We start from the raw sequence: 15,454 nt of genomic DNA on the forward strand, positions 1-15,454 counted from the left end.
ACTATCTTGACTTTCTGTCAAATTTTTCTCATCTTTCTTAGTTAGAACCTATTTCAAGAATGTAAGTATATTCTTGTTTAGTCTGTGCTAGAATTACTGATTGATTATGTTTGTGTTTTAAACTATTCTGTGTGCTATGAGAAAATGACAGTGAATAAATAGAATAAAAATTACTGAATGATTTAGCTGTTTATAATTAATGGAATGACTGTGTGTGTGTGTGTGTGTGTGTGTGTGTGTGTGTGTGTGTGTTTAACTTCTGCTAAGGCTTTTTTTAAACTATGGATCATGATTTTAAAAAATGAATTTTCACTCTGGCCTTTGACCAAAAGCCTCCTCCTATTTGACATTATCTGGTTGTAGTGATAAATGAATTTAACCAGATGTCTCTTTTCCTTTGGTTTAAGCTATCCCTAGAGAAATGACCCATGGAAAATCATTCTTTCCCAAGTCAGACTGCCTGAAATGAAATCTTGACATTCCTTGATCTTTTAAGTTTCTCAACGTTTCTCTGTCACCTTATGGGTATTACAAGACTGTACCAATCAGAAGATTAGAAAGGCTAAGGAATTAGCCTGTAAATTAACATGCAACATAGCTCACTATTTTAGAAAGTGGTAACACCTGTGGGCAGAAAATAATTTTATATGAATTTGGTTCCTTAAGCTATTGAAGGTTAAATAAAACCAGAGTATTTAGTTTTCTCTTATCTTGGCCAAATTTCATTCTCTGGTGGCTTGAAAGAAACAACATAACAAAAATAAAACAGAACTGGAAGCCTTTTACAAAGCCTCTTTCTGTCAGATGACGTTATAACCACATTCCAGGTTTGGATACTTGGTTATTTGGAAGTCTTATCAAGAATGACCTCAAGGTCAGAGGAAGGGATTACCTGTTTCCAAAATTACTGTGTTACTGAGGCTACAAAGATTGGTTGAACCCAGTTGTCATAGCTTATCAGAGCCTGGGAGTTCAGATCTTTGTAAGGCCACATTTGTCAGCTTTCCATTTTCCTTCTTTATGAAGAGAAAGAAAAGTAGGCATTGAAGAAGAGAGAGAAGTAGAGTTCAGAAAGAGGCTATCCTGAGGCATTTCTTGATCATAATGAAGGTTTAGAAGTTATAGGGGAAGCAGCCTAAGTAGTATAACCTTACAGGGGAAACTTGATAGAAAACTTCAGCAGGACAAGTGTGAATCAAACTTGACTGAGTCAAATTCCACAGATAGGACAGTAGTCCTAATTGAGGGATTCCAAACAAAGAAGATTGCCATTAAGATGTTGGACTCCTTATTTTATTTAAAAATACATCACTGAAGTTACGGAGACCCCACTTCTAATCCCCACCATCCTTTGTGCTCTCCTGCTAATTTGAGAAGAATATGCTTAGGGTTAGGATGGTGGTTCTCAAACTACATGTTTAAGAATCACCAGGAAATCTCGTCAAAAGTGCAAATACCAAGGTTCCCAAGGACATGGGGGTAGAGGGGAAAAGGTCTAAAAATCTATTGCATTATTTCTATGAGCACCTGGGTGGTTGTAAGAAGACTGACCACATTTTGCCTGCTCCCCAAATCTCTCTCGGTACTTAAGATTTTTTCTGCTAGAAGGTCTAGCACTTCAGAGTGATCTTGGAATCTACTCATTGGAATACACCTTCGATCTGAAGACAACATAGAGAGGGTCTATGTAGAGTCTGTCTCTCTTAAGAAAACTTGAGGAAGACAGCTGGCTGGGGTCAGGGACTATTTTAGAATAATGAAATCAGAATTTCAGACTTAGAGGGATCTGAGTGTTGTCTGAAGAATTTGGACCATAGAGGAAGAAAAATTGACTGCAGTTACATGACTTGTTAGTGAAGTGGTTGGAATAGAACTTGGTTCTTTAGGCCTCCTCAGGACTTTGTTAACTAAGTCCGGTTACTCCTAAAAAGGCCATTTCTGACTGAGAACTATAAACCAGCACTGAAAATTTCTTGGCTAATTTAAAGAATAGTACAACTAGCCCTGAGGTGGTCTTAACAGATTTTCTTCATGTGAAGGAACAGGAGACCTAGTGATTAAGAGTGGCGTAATTATATCTAAATCCAGGATGTTCCTTATACAATATATGATTTGGAAAACTGATCCTGTAATGTAGTGGGGCAAATGCTAGAGTTGCCTTTTGAAGTTCCTAACAACTAGCTAATTGGCGAAAAAGTAATTTTGTGGTAAATGAAAATAAACCTAGCTTGTCAGGAGGACCGGGTAAGTACAGTGAGGAAAGGGAAAGGAAAGAGGGTAAGGAACTTAATGTGCGTTATGATTTTAATATATGTTAGGTGTTGTGATGTATGTTTTACAAATTTTATACTGTCTAAATTGGATTTTAAGATGTCTTTAGGGGACTTTTTTTTTTTAATTTTTTATTTTTTATAAACATATATTTTTATCCCCAGGGGTACAGGTCTGTGAATCACCAGGTTTACACACTTCACAGCACTCACCAAAGCACATACCCTAAATAAATGAAATCTTTAGGGGACTTTTTAAAGTCATAGAATCTAAAACACTTAATTGAGAAAAGAGTGTTTTTATCCTGGACAAATTTTCTCTGTAGAAGGTTATTGTTTCCCCAGGGGGTGTCCCTACAGAGACAGACACACTAAGTATTTTGGACAATGTGGCTATGGGGGATGGTACAGTTTTGGTGGAGATTTGAGCTTCTCTAATCCTTTGGCTTCAGCCAAACTATAATCAATGATGATTTTTTATTTGTTTCAATTTTGTCTTTTAGGTAAACCCAGAGATTCCCATTTTCTCTGTCTGAATTCAGTTTTAAGAAAGACAAATATTGACTGTCAATGGTATCCAATGGTTTTGAGTGCTTTCTTTCCATGATGTGGATTAGAGAGTTACATCCAAATTCTGACCCTTTCTCATAGTCATTGTTGAGGGACTCCAGTAGAGGCTGGCTTGACAGGAAGTGGTGGGGAGGGCATTTAACTTTTGGCTGTGTGTTTGAGTTACACAGCTGTAATGTATTTTTCCATCTAGAGGGTCATTCATTCTGTAATTCCAAGCAAGAGGAAGAATGGCCTCTTCCCTGTTTTGGGAGAAATGCAGAAATCAAGACAGGTGTCAGTAGAACTTACTACTTTTGCCTCACATGAAGAAAAAGGAAAATCTGTCCTAAAAGACAGCAGATATGAGGTGGTACTAGAGTTGTTCCTAACACAGGATGCTGTGTGTACTCAGCAAAAGACGGGTGTAGAGAGAGAAGGCAGAGAGAAATGAATTTCCTGTGTGGAAATATCCAATGTGGTCAGAGAAAGAAGACCCCATTCTTTCAGCATCCTTCTTATTGGAAAGCCATGGGTCAGAAGATTGACTGACATTGTAAGTGTGATCACTGTATCTCTTCTAGACATGTACACGCTGCTGGGCAATGCCAATGGGGCAACGTGTGCCTTTCCATTCAAGTTTGAAAACAAGTGGTATGCAGATTGCACAAGTGCTGGGCGATCGGACGGATGGCTCTGGTGTGGGACCACTGCAGACTATGATGCGGACAAGCTCTTTGGATATTGTCCCTTGAAATGTAAGTAACGTTATCACCGAGAAAAGTTTGCCACATTTAGTACAGCACCGTGGCGATAGACCTTGTGTTTATTGAGACCATTTTCCCCCTCAAAGTTATTTCTCATTTATTGACTTGTCACACTCTATCACAACCCTGGGCAGATGTCATGGTCCCACTTTATAATGAAGAAGGTGTCCGGCTGAAGCCCAGACACAGTTCTTCTGACCCTCAGCCCTACGCTGCATCATATGACCCCTTTATTTCTGCCAACTGCTTCTTCCCTTCAATGTTTTCTGCTACTATCTGTTATTTTCTAAGATATACGACAAATTATACTGTTTATGATACAATATATACTGAATATCCCCCCCAGGGTTTACCTTTATTAAGCCATAGATCAAAAATAAAATTTAAGCAAGCATATAGTTTGATGGAACAAAAAAGATATGAGGGGCTCCTGACTTTTTGCCCATATAATGAAAAGGACTTCTTTCCCTGAAAGTCGTAGTAATGAATAGTAATGATTTTAAATTTAAGAACAGTATCATTTAATTTAATGTAGCTGTGAATCAAATGGAAGTGGATTATTTTTATGCTTGAAGGGATTTTTAAAATGAAAACCTATTACTGCAGTAATACAAAGTAAGTAGCTTTGCATGGTATTGATGGGAAAGCAGCCAGAACATAAGAATTCTCCTACGTACCTTCCACACTCAAGAATCTGTAAAGAGGGGCGCCTGGGTGGCTCAGTGGGTTAAGCATCTGCCTTCAGCTCAGGTCATGATCCCAGTGTCTGGGGATAGAGCCCCGGGTCAGGCTCCCTGCTCAGTGGGGAGTCTGCTTATCCTTCTGCCTGCCACTCCCCCGGTACCGGTTCTCAGTCTCTCATTCTCTTTCTCTCTCAAATAAATAAAATCTTAAAAAAAAAAAAAAAAGAATCTGTAAAGAAACAGTGTAACAGGTTTGGGTGCAGTGGAAGAGATCATCAGCCTTGGGAGAAGGGGTTGGGACTCAAGAAGGAGGCAAGGGAGGGGTTCTTCTGCTTTCCCTGTTACCCTACATCGTCAGCCTATTGCCAGCTACCCCCTTCTTTTTTCTACCCCCTAAAGTTCTTACTGTCTGCCCTCTTGCTCCTTCAGACTTTATGGATCACAGCAGCTCCCGTTTTGTGCTATTACCCAGAACTTTCCCCTGCTGGCCTGCAGAGGGATGGGTGCTGGAGAAGAGTCTGGGTGACGATGTGGTCCGGGATGGTTGTCAGGCCACGGGAATTGCAAGAGCATTGCTTACAACTGAATTGTGGGGACCCCACATCCACATACATTCACATGATTCCAAGCACTACTGTGAAATAATTCACAAAATGTTTTAGTGTTTTTTAAGTTAAATCCCGAAGTCTAAGAATCATACTTATTTCTCTTTTGATTTATAATCCCACTTAAAATAAATTTGATTTTTCAGTGCCATCTATTTATTATAATTCTGTCCTTTGTGCAGTCCCTATGTTCTGGGTGAGTAGCTACAAAAAGAGGCTTTCCCATTAATAGTGACACTCCTCTCGTGTTCTTGGGTAAATTAATTGTACTTGCCTCTCTTATAACAACTCTTAGAGCTTTGATTCCTGGGAAACGTTTATAGATGTCCAACCTCATTTTAGATGGCTTTTTTTAGTTGGAATCAAGCTATTCCCCCCCCCCCCAAGATAAAGCAATACTTGTTTTCCAATAATTGAGGACTGTCTTTCACCTTTGCTTCGTAGAAAGGGTATTTTTGAATCTATTATCATGAAGTTTCTTGGGAGTGTGGATTTTGTGGGTCTAACTAGCATCTCACACTTAAGTGGTATTGATGAAGGAGTTGTTGGAGGTATGTACGATTTAATCTATCATTAAATGGAAGACAAATAGCTAGTCACTAATCACACACACACACACACACACACACACACACAGACTCACAAAAAATGTCTCACAACCTTGGGATCAATTTGTGTTGGAGCTGTATCCTGAGTATTTTCTTGAATAATCTTTTAGTATTACTACTTCTAATTTATGTCTTCAAAGCCTATTTATATGTTTTTATTTAGTATATATCTTCATATTTTATATGTCTTTAAAGTCTACATATATGTATTACTTTTACATTTATCTATAAATATGAAAGTAAAATAACTGTAGGGAATCAAAAAATTGTTTGATTTCAATATACATTAAAAATTTAAAGCACATTTTATACATTTCATGCCTTTCTTAAAGGGCTTTGTGATTTCCCAATCTATTTCATTTTCCTTGCTCTGCGTTCCTTTCAAAAGAACATTTTAGGGGCACCTGGGTGGCTCAGTGGGTTAAAGCCTCTGCCTTCGGCTCAGGTCATGATCCCAGGGTCCCTGCTCAGCAGGGAGCCTGCTGCTTCCTTTTCCTTCTCTGCCTACTTGTGATCTCTGTCTGTCAAATAAATAAATAAAATCTTAAAGGAAAAAAAAAGCACATTTTATTTCCTATTAGCCTTAAAGTAGCAGGTTTAATATGGGAAGATGAGGTATCAGTTATTGACCTAGTGACATTTTTTTAAAATTTTTTATTTTTTATAAACATATATTTGAAAGAATTAATAAAATTGATAAACCCCTGGCCCGACTTATCAAAAAGAAAAGAGAAAGGACCCAAATAGACCTAGTGACATTTTAATAAGTGCTCTTTGTGGTCCTTGCATTGTTTATTGTAATGTTTTCCTTCTGTTTAGACATTTATTTTAAAGTATCATGAGAACAGGAAAAGGAAAAAACCCTTTCTCTCAGTTCTCCATAGCTTGCAACTTTAGCTCTCCAAATCGGTTGTGCTGGTTTGCTGCAGGAATTGGAACAATCTGGGGAGGTGTAGGGTCAGCAAACCTCTACACTCATTAAGAAATGGATTTTAATTCCTTGATCTAAAGTGCAAAATATACTTTTTTTAAATGAAGAGAAGAGTCAAATAGCATTTCCTTCTTGGGTCATGTGTATCCCCTCTCTTCCATTCCTGGGCAAGAAAATTATCTCTCTCTCTCTCTCTCTTTTTTTTTTTTTTTTTTGGTTTGTTTGTTTTGTGTCTCACATTTTCTACCATATTAGACCTCCAAATTTCTAAAAATATGTATTTTAAAACATCTCCATCTTCAAAAAGCCCTCAGGTCAATCTCATTTAAATGATCTCACTTACGTGGAGAAGAATCCTTTTGGGTATGGAACTAGTAAGATCTCAGATTGTGATCACTGAAATTAAACATTACCAATTCAAATTTATTTTTATGTAATCATATAGTAATTTTATAATGAAAAGCTCTTAGAAATTTCTATGTTGTTGCGTGAATGGAATTTTGATTTTTCTTCCTCTTTGATGTGCCATGGAACCCCAAGTTTCATATCATAGTGTGTGTTGTTGTCTGAAAAAGGTCACTTCCTTGCCACATACAAAGATTCATGGCAGCATAGGTTATATGCTTATGGGAAACTGGCCAACTTCTTGGCAGGTTGAACATGTCTCAGAAAATTTGAGAAATTACATGATTATTTCTCTTCCCTATAAATAAGAAAAGAGATTATTACTCCCTAGACTTTTTAAGTAGAATTTTATATTATTAAGAAGAGAAAAGGGACATTTTTATAATACTAAGCACTCAGAAATACTTCATTTGTTGACTAATTTCCCAACCATCTTAGAAGTAACACACTATAAATTATATTTATCCATTGACACTATTGGCCTTTCATAGGTACAACTAAGTTTATAGAGTATATTGGGAATCATAAAATAGCAAAGGTAAAAATAAACTCAAAAATGATTTTTTCCTATGAAAATAACAATCTAACAATCAGCATCTACTAGGACGTGGGGATACACAGATTTAATACATCCTAGAGATGGGGATATGAGGCTTCAGAACTAAGGACAAACCAGTAGTGAGTGACCATGCCTGGGTGTAGGTCCAGTCATCCTGGTGGTGGAGTGCATGACTTTGCCTTCTAAAACCCATGCCTTCGGTCTAAAAAGACCTATCTAGAATGTGAAGGCAAAATATCTACTTGCTGAGAGAAGATTTATATCTTTTCTCTTTCCCCTATATTTTTTTCTAGATTAAGGAATTTGGATTAGCATCTCTATTCTTAGTATTTTCATTTGCCTCAGTTCCCAAATCAATTGATCCCAAACATCCCAACACAAAAATAGGAAGACAATGCCTCTCTTTCCTTTCATGGGCATTTGAAAAGAATGAGATGCAATCGATCTTTTGAAAACTCCCACTCCATCAGAGGAGTGAAGAAAATCTCATAGGCACTTCAAAAAGAAGATGTGGTATATATACACAATGGAATACTATGCAGCCATCAAAAGAAATGAAATCTTGCCATTTGCGACAACATGGATGGAACTAGAGCGTATCATGCTTAGCGAAATAAGTCAAGCAGAGAAAGACAACTATCATATGATCTCCCTGATATGAGGAAGTGGTGATGCAACATGGGGGCTTAAGTGGGTAGGAGAAGAATAAATGAAACAAGATGGGATTGGGAGGGAGACAAACCATAAGTGACTCTTAATCTCACAAAACAAACTGAGGGTTGCTGGGGGGAGGGGGTTTGGGAGAAGGGGGTGGGATTATGGAATTGGGGAGGGTATGTGCTTTGGTGAGTGCTGTGAAGTGTGTAAACCTGGTGATTCACAGACCTGTACCCCTGGGGATAAAAATATATGTTTATAAAAATAAAAAATTAATTAAAAAAAAATAAGTCAAGGAAAACAAATAGGCTTCAGGCAAAAATGGTCCTAGACTCATTTAAGAAATGTTGTTACCTGAAAGTCTTTTCTATGCCTAATGCAGCCAATCGCATTTGACTTCTTTTATAGTTGAGGGCAGTGAAAGCTTATGGAATAAAGACCCGCTGACTGGCATTGCCTACCAGATAAACTCCAAATCTGCTTTAACTTGGCACCAGGCGAGGAGAAGCTGCCAACAACAGAATGCTGAACTCTTGAGTATCACGGAGATTCACGAGCAAACATACTTGACAGGTAATGATGGGAAAAGAAAACAAAGTTGCAAGTAAGATCATGATGGTTGTATTTTGGTCCAGTTTAGCTTAGAAGCAGACAGCCCATGTGATTATAGACATCAGGATAAATGCGTCCTGAGCAGGTGTTACAAAGGGTGGGGGTGGGGGAGAGGAGGGGACAAATATGCCCCTGGAGTGGTAAATAGGTTTTGTCTTAGGAGCCAGCTTTCTTCCATTGGTTGTGACGGTCTCAAGAACCCATGTTAAGAAGGATTCTGAGACTTGATCCAGGCTCAGAATAGAAGATATTGCAAACATTAGGTTATGTTCTTAGACAGGGCAAGGGGACTGTGGTGGTCATGTATTCCAGGTCTAATCTGAAGCCAAAGATTTTGCATCAGCATCACAGACGTCAAAAGGAAAAAAGGAAAAGGCAGGGATGAGTTGAGAGCAGCTCGGAAACTCTGCCTCCTTCGGGCTTCCTCTCTCTCAAACTCGCAGGCTGTACGGGGTTTCACGTCTTATTGGTATTCTTTTCACGAAGTGTTTGCGTTTGAAGCGGTTGTTCTCATAGGATTGTAAAGACAGAAAGAACGAATGTTTGCTTGGTATGAAAGTATTCGTTGGAGCTTTGAGATCCACACTTGGGGATCAGAGAGATCAGGAGCAGAAAAGAGCAGGGAGACAAGGCATCCTCAGTACCCTGTTCCAGAATCCCCTTCCTCCGGTTCACCCGGACACTGCTGCCAATGAACAGATCTCTGATCTATGACTTACCGTGTTCAGAAACTCTTAGTGGCTTATTTCTTTTATTTTTTTAGATTTTTTTTTTTTTTATTTGTCAGAGAGAGAGGGGGAGAGAGCAAACACAGGCAGACAGAATGGCAGGCAGAGGCAGAGGGAGAAGCAGACTCCCTGCCGAGCAAGGAGCCCGATGTGGGACTCGATCCCAGGACGCTGGGATCATGACCTGAGCCGAAGGCAGCTGCTTAACCAACTGAGCCACCCAGGCGTCCCGGCTTATTTCTTATCAAATAATTAAGAAAACACTTCTGCCTGGCGTTCAGAGGCTGTCATCTGTCCCCTGGCTCTGATTCCCCTTCATGCATGCTGCGGTCTTGACAGAAGAGTTTGGGTTTCTCATCTTTCTCTAATACTTTCTCACTGCTACAACTTTTCCCATGCCATTCCATGTGCCAGGAATTCCCCAGATTTCGTACAGCTGAAATACAATCCTATCCATTTCTAGCTGCATTTCTCTTGTTTGCTGCTTTTATAATAGCTACATGCATTTATGTCCATTTTCTTTCCATTATTATTACCGAGACTGACAGGAGACGAGCCCTCTGACCTCATCGTGTATTCACACACTCAGAGAAGGAATTATGCCTCAAGTCTGCTCAATTATTCTGTTTTGCGTCGGTCTACGGGGCCGCTAGTATTGGGGCATATTATCAGCGTGATTAATATTTATAACCGTGTCTAAAAATCAGGATGGAAATCACAGAAAGAGATAAAACTGAATTCCTATAGATGATCAAGGAAGAGAAAAGATGACTCAAGACTATGCAGGTGTTTTCTGGGCGGGCCGGCATGAGTGAGAGAAAGTTCTATGAAAGTTGAAGTGGTTTCTAAGTTAGTTACAGGAAGACGAATACCATAGGATTTCACCCAGATGTGGAGTCTAGGAAACAAAACAAATGAGCAAAGGGCAAAGAGAAAAGACAGAGAGAGAGAGAGAGAGAGAGAGAGAGAGAGAGACAAACCAAGAAACAGACTTTAAGTATAGAGAACACCCTGCTGGTCACCAGAGGGAAGGAGAATGGGGGGTGAGGGGAAAATAGGTGATGGGGGTCAAGGAGGTCAATTATGGTGACGAGCAGAGGGTAATGTATTAAAATTAAAACTTAAAAAAAAAGTTGAAATGGTTTCAGTTGCCCTTTTTTTTTGTTTTTTAAAGGAATCTATTTGTGGGTTGTCTTATCTTGACTCTTTCCAAGTTTTCAAGTTGACTCTTCCAGACTTTCCAAGTTTCTTGTTTCCTGGCTTTCTGGAAGCCACAGGAGAGAACCCAGGTTACTTTTTACCTACCTTCAGCAGCTGCCTAGAGGAATGGGGTGGTGTGGGCAGTACAGCAGCTCCAGCTGGGACTGCGGGAAATGCTTTCCTCATCAGCCAGTGTTATCTTTGTGTCCCTCAAGAGCGCAAACAAGCCCTAAGAGATACCGAGGCTGAGTTCACCTCAGATACTCATTTGAAACTTATCCAAGCCTCTGGAATTTTAGTCAGCAAATTTTAACTGAAATCTGGATGAGAGTGATTTCATTAACAAGATCTGCAGTATTTCCTGCTTTTCTTTAAGTAAAAAATATCATGCATTAGTGGGGGAAAAACCTACGGGGGAATTCATAAAGTGAAGCAGAGGTTGGTTTTTGGAGGGAAGATATTCATGACTTTCAGGATTTATTGGGATGTAGTGAGGGAAGAATCTAGAAAATAATGGTGTGAGTAAAGGATTGTCATCTACCTTCTTTGGGGAAATATGCCACTAAAATAAAAAAATACATGCCTATAAATAGTTATCTTTTTAAAATAAGATTTATTCTATGTGAGAATTGTGAGCAGTCTAAATATTCTTTTTTTATAAAAAGATGTAAACCATTTTTATGACTTAGTTCCATTTAGCTGTCATTTTTTGATCAGCTGCTGTGTGTCAGACACTGGGCTTTCTTTCTTTCTTTCTTTCTTTCTTTTTTAAGATTTTATTTATTTATTTGACAGGGAGAGAGAGATCACAAGTAGGCAGAGAGGCAGGCAGAGAGAGTAGGGGAAGCAGGCTCCCCGCTGAGCAAAGAGCCCAATGCAGGTCTCAATCCCAGGACCCTGAGTCCATGACCTGAACTGAAGGCAGAGGCTTAACCCACTGAGCCACCCAGGCACCCCTGGGCTTTATTTTTAAAGCTCACACCAACACCCTAAATGAACACTATTTTCTTCACTTTACAGAAGAAATAACAGGGAGAAGCTACAAAGATGCCTGATGCTTCCTTTTCAGAAAATAGTTAGATTGGAACTGAGCACTGTCTGACTTCCCGGGTCACATTCACGAACTAAGTGAGGATCTGGTGGTCCCCAAAGCACTAAAGAGAACCTTAATTTAGTTGTGAGCCACTCCTTGTCCTGGTTAACTTAGTCTAAACCCACACTCTGATTCCCTGTTGTCTGCAGGGGTTAGTGTCTCCCCAGCGGCGACTTCTTACATCATTCATGGTCATTGCATCATCCTCACTTCTGTTTCTACCCCCAAAATGTTGGGAAGCTATTTAATCCTCAATTCTTAAATCAGAGGTATAACTACATCATATGCAGGATTAGGATTTACAGAACTGAAATAAGATGTGGGAAGTGAAAGCTGGCTTGCTACTCTGATTGTTTTTGATGTTGGCTGGACAATGAATTGGACCACAATGCGGAAGAGATGAAAGCAAAGGGCAATGTTGGACCCAAGTTTATCTTCTGTTATAACTAGGTTTGAAAGTAGGTGCATAACCATTTCAGACAATATATGCAGAAAAAGCAAGAATTAAAAAGTTCATTGATATTTGTGTTATAATGCTAAAAATTGATATTTTGTGTTATAATGCTAAAAAAAAACCAACTCTTGGTCTCTCTATGACATTACAAAAGCACATTAAAGAAAGAAATTTGGGGGCACCTGGGTGGCTCAGTGGGTTAAGCCTCTGCCTTCGGCTCAGGTCATGATCTCAGGGTCCTGGGATCGAGCCCCACTTTGGGCTCTCTGCTCGGCGGGGAGCCTGCTTCCTTCTCTCTCTCTGCCTGCCTCTCTGCCTGCTTGTTATCTCTCTCTCTCTCTCTCTGTCAAATAAATAAATAAAATAAAAAGGAAAAAAGAAAAAAAAAGAAAGAAATTTGTGGATGATGCTCATTTGCTTTAAGTGAGGATATATTTAACACAAAACTTGAACTTTATTTCTAATCATACTTTTTGCCAACATCATTCAACATAGAGTAGTAGTAGTAGGAATAGTAATAATAATAATAGCTCATTTTTATTGGGCACAGATTATGTGTTAGGCCTTGGTTTAAGAAGTATTTATTAATTCAATTCTTCAAAATAAGCCTACAAGTACCTAGAGCAGAGGCAGGATGTCAGAGGACAGATAATTCCTTTAAGAAGCTATCTGCTTTGCTTTGTTATGCTAAACACAGTAATTTCAGCAGTCAGAAAAAATCTACTTTAATTCTTTCCATAGTCAGTGAATTACTTATAGTTTTGAAAACTTATAAATGTTTATTTTCTTAACGAATAAATTTTTTAAAATACAAGAGTATTTGATTTGCGGGAAGAGCTATATTAAGCATTTGTGAAATGCTACTTTCAGCATCATTGTCTCTAGTATACCCTTCTCTACGTACAGAGATTATTAGTCAGGTGACTACAACTTTAAGTAATTTATGAAAAAAGTCGTTAAGTGTTCAATAGTATTTAATGGAGTAATTATTAACATAAAATGTAGTATCAGTGTGACACTGATCCTAGAATGACATTTCTAAGGCACAGAGTAGTAGACAAGTATTTCCACTTGACACATCATAAGTTAACTATTACATAAATGAGATAGGACAGAACTTTTTATTTTATTTTTTATTTTTTACTTTTTTTTAAAGATTTTATTTATTTATTTGACAGAGAGAAATCACAAGTAGATGGAGAGGCAGGCAGAGAGAGAGAGAGGGAGGCAGGCTCCCTGCTGAGCAGAGAGCCCGATGCGGGACTTGATCTCAGGACCCCAAGATCATGACCTGAGCCGAAGGCAGCGGCTTAACCCACTGAGCCACCCAGGCGCCCCAGGACAGAACTTTTTAGTTGATTTCTTTAATTTACCCTAAAGTGACTAAATAGTATAGTACTCAAATAGGTTTAATAACTATATGTAAAAAATAAAAGGTGACCATTGATAAGATAAATAATTATAAAATTAATTTCATATGAATGCATTTTTATCACTTTAATATTGTTTTAAATAAATGCAGTCATACTTGGTGATGCTCATCCCAGAGATTTAAGACTTTAGAAATACAATTACCCTTTTGGTAGTCTCATCTCCTTGGTGGAGTTTACAATAAACATTTCTATTTTTTTAAGATTCCAACTTTGGAGAACCCAAAGCTGAGTCTTCACAGGTGTTATGAGTGAGTTCCGGCACGGACTTTTGTCTGGAGAGGAATGACACGTATCAGAATAGCTGTCTGGTTCACTGTTGTTTATTTAAAAGTGCTATGACATTTAAAGTTATCTAGAAAACATATTATAGTAATAACTCACAGGCAAAACTAATTTAAACTGGGATTGAATCTACTGGAGAAACCACATTGAGCCTGATCTGCTAATCCTCTGCCTCTCCCCATGTTTCTTAATCTGTCTTTAATTTCTTCCTCTGTAAAATGAAGAGATTTAAAGAAATCACACAATAGGGTTTCCTTTTCAGTAAATAATTCCAGTATCGAATTCAGTTCGGTTTATGAAGCATCAACCTACCTAATCAATATCAACCTAATCAACATCCTCAAGTTAGTATTTGGACTGCGCTTTGTGAGTGCCTCGCTTCCAGATTCTGAATGTACTGAGTGTAACATTCAGACCCCATGACCTCTAAGACCATCATCTGCCCTTTAACGGAAGTGGATGCAATAAATGTGAGATCTGATTATTTGGCACTGAGTGGCTGTGACCTCCATTCATTTGAATTGGTGACATGAATATATGCATATGTGAGCTAATGAGAAATTGGGGGAAGTGTTAGTGACTTTGAGATAGCTCAGTTGGTTACATGAGAACTGTAGAGTCTGGGCTTTGGTGTCACGAGACACCTATCATAGTTTGTGGGATTAAATGGACACATACAGTAGTCTGAATAGAGTAAGTGGTAATTCTCGCCATTGACAAGAATACCAACTTAAGTTTGGTATTTTACTTCAGACAAAGGATAGTTTTGCTTTTTATGCACCCCCCTTTTTTTATTATGTTCAACTTGCCAGTATATAGTACATCATTAGTTTTTGATGTAGTGTTCAACGATTCCTACAACACCCAGTGCTCATCACCACATGTGCCCTCCTGAATACCCATCACTCTGTTACCCCATCCCTCCACCCCCTTCCTTCTGTAACCCTCAGTTTGGTTCCTGGAGTCCAGAGTCTATCATGGTTTGTCTCCCTATCTGAGTCCTTCCCATTCATTTTTTCCCTCCCCCTCTGTGGTCCTCTTTAATCAACTAAAAACAAGGTAGAGAGAACAGAGAATCTGTTTTTTAAAAGTATAGGCAGGTAACAAATCAGTGTTTGACACCACAGGGCGTATGTCCATGTGGCTTGTTTTTTTATTCTACATCAACCTCCACCAAACCACCCCCCCAACCGCACAGAGTTTGAAATATTGTAATTATGACTTATGAAGTGCCTAAACAAAGTATTGTTCATGTTAGCCTAAGAATTTCACTTAGACTTTAAGTAAAATATTAATAAAAAGAAAAATTGATTTTTAAAAAATGTGAGATAAAAGTCGTAGACTAAGTTCTGGAAGGTTAGATAATAACTTGTGAGAATGAGAGACTGAAATGTTTATTAAACATTTTATGATAGAAAACTTGGAATTTTTTTTATAATAAATCTTATTTGTATTGTAGGAGCACCTGGGTGGCTCAGTTGGTTAAATGTCTGACTCTGTTTCTGCTCAGGTCTTGGTCTCAGGGTCGTGAGTTGGAGCCCATGTAGGGCTCTGGGCTCATCAAGGAGTCTGCTTGTCCCTCCTGCTGTTCATTTGTGGACTCTCAAACAAATTAACA

At 38.6% G+C, this 15,454-nt stretch overlaps 1 protein-coding gene across 1 annotated transcript in view; it reads left to right on the plus strand.

The window, feature by feature from the left end:
* The window catches only part of MRC1 (mannose receptor C-type 1), a 105,167-nt gene that overhangs the window by 12,692 nt on the left and 77,021 nt on the right, over positions 1-15,454 (plus strand). Inside the window, exons 3-4 of the mRNA XM_032349534.1 lie at positions 3,404-3,577; positions 8,443-8,607. Of these exons, the coding sequence (XP_032205425.1) occupies positions 3,404-3,577; positions 8,443-8,607 (339 nt within the window). The remainder of the gene's footprint in view (positions 1-3,403; positions 3,578-8,442; positions 8,608-15,454) is intronic.

Source organism: Mustela erminea, chromosome 6 (assembly GCF_009829155.1).
Source record: "Mustela erminea isolate mMusErm1 chromosome 6, mMusErm1.Pri, whole genome shotgun sequence".
Classification (NCBI taxonomy): domain Eukaryota; kingdom Metazoa; phylum Chordata; class Mammalia; order Carnivora; family Mustelidae; genus Mustela; species Mustela erminea.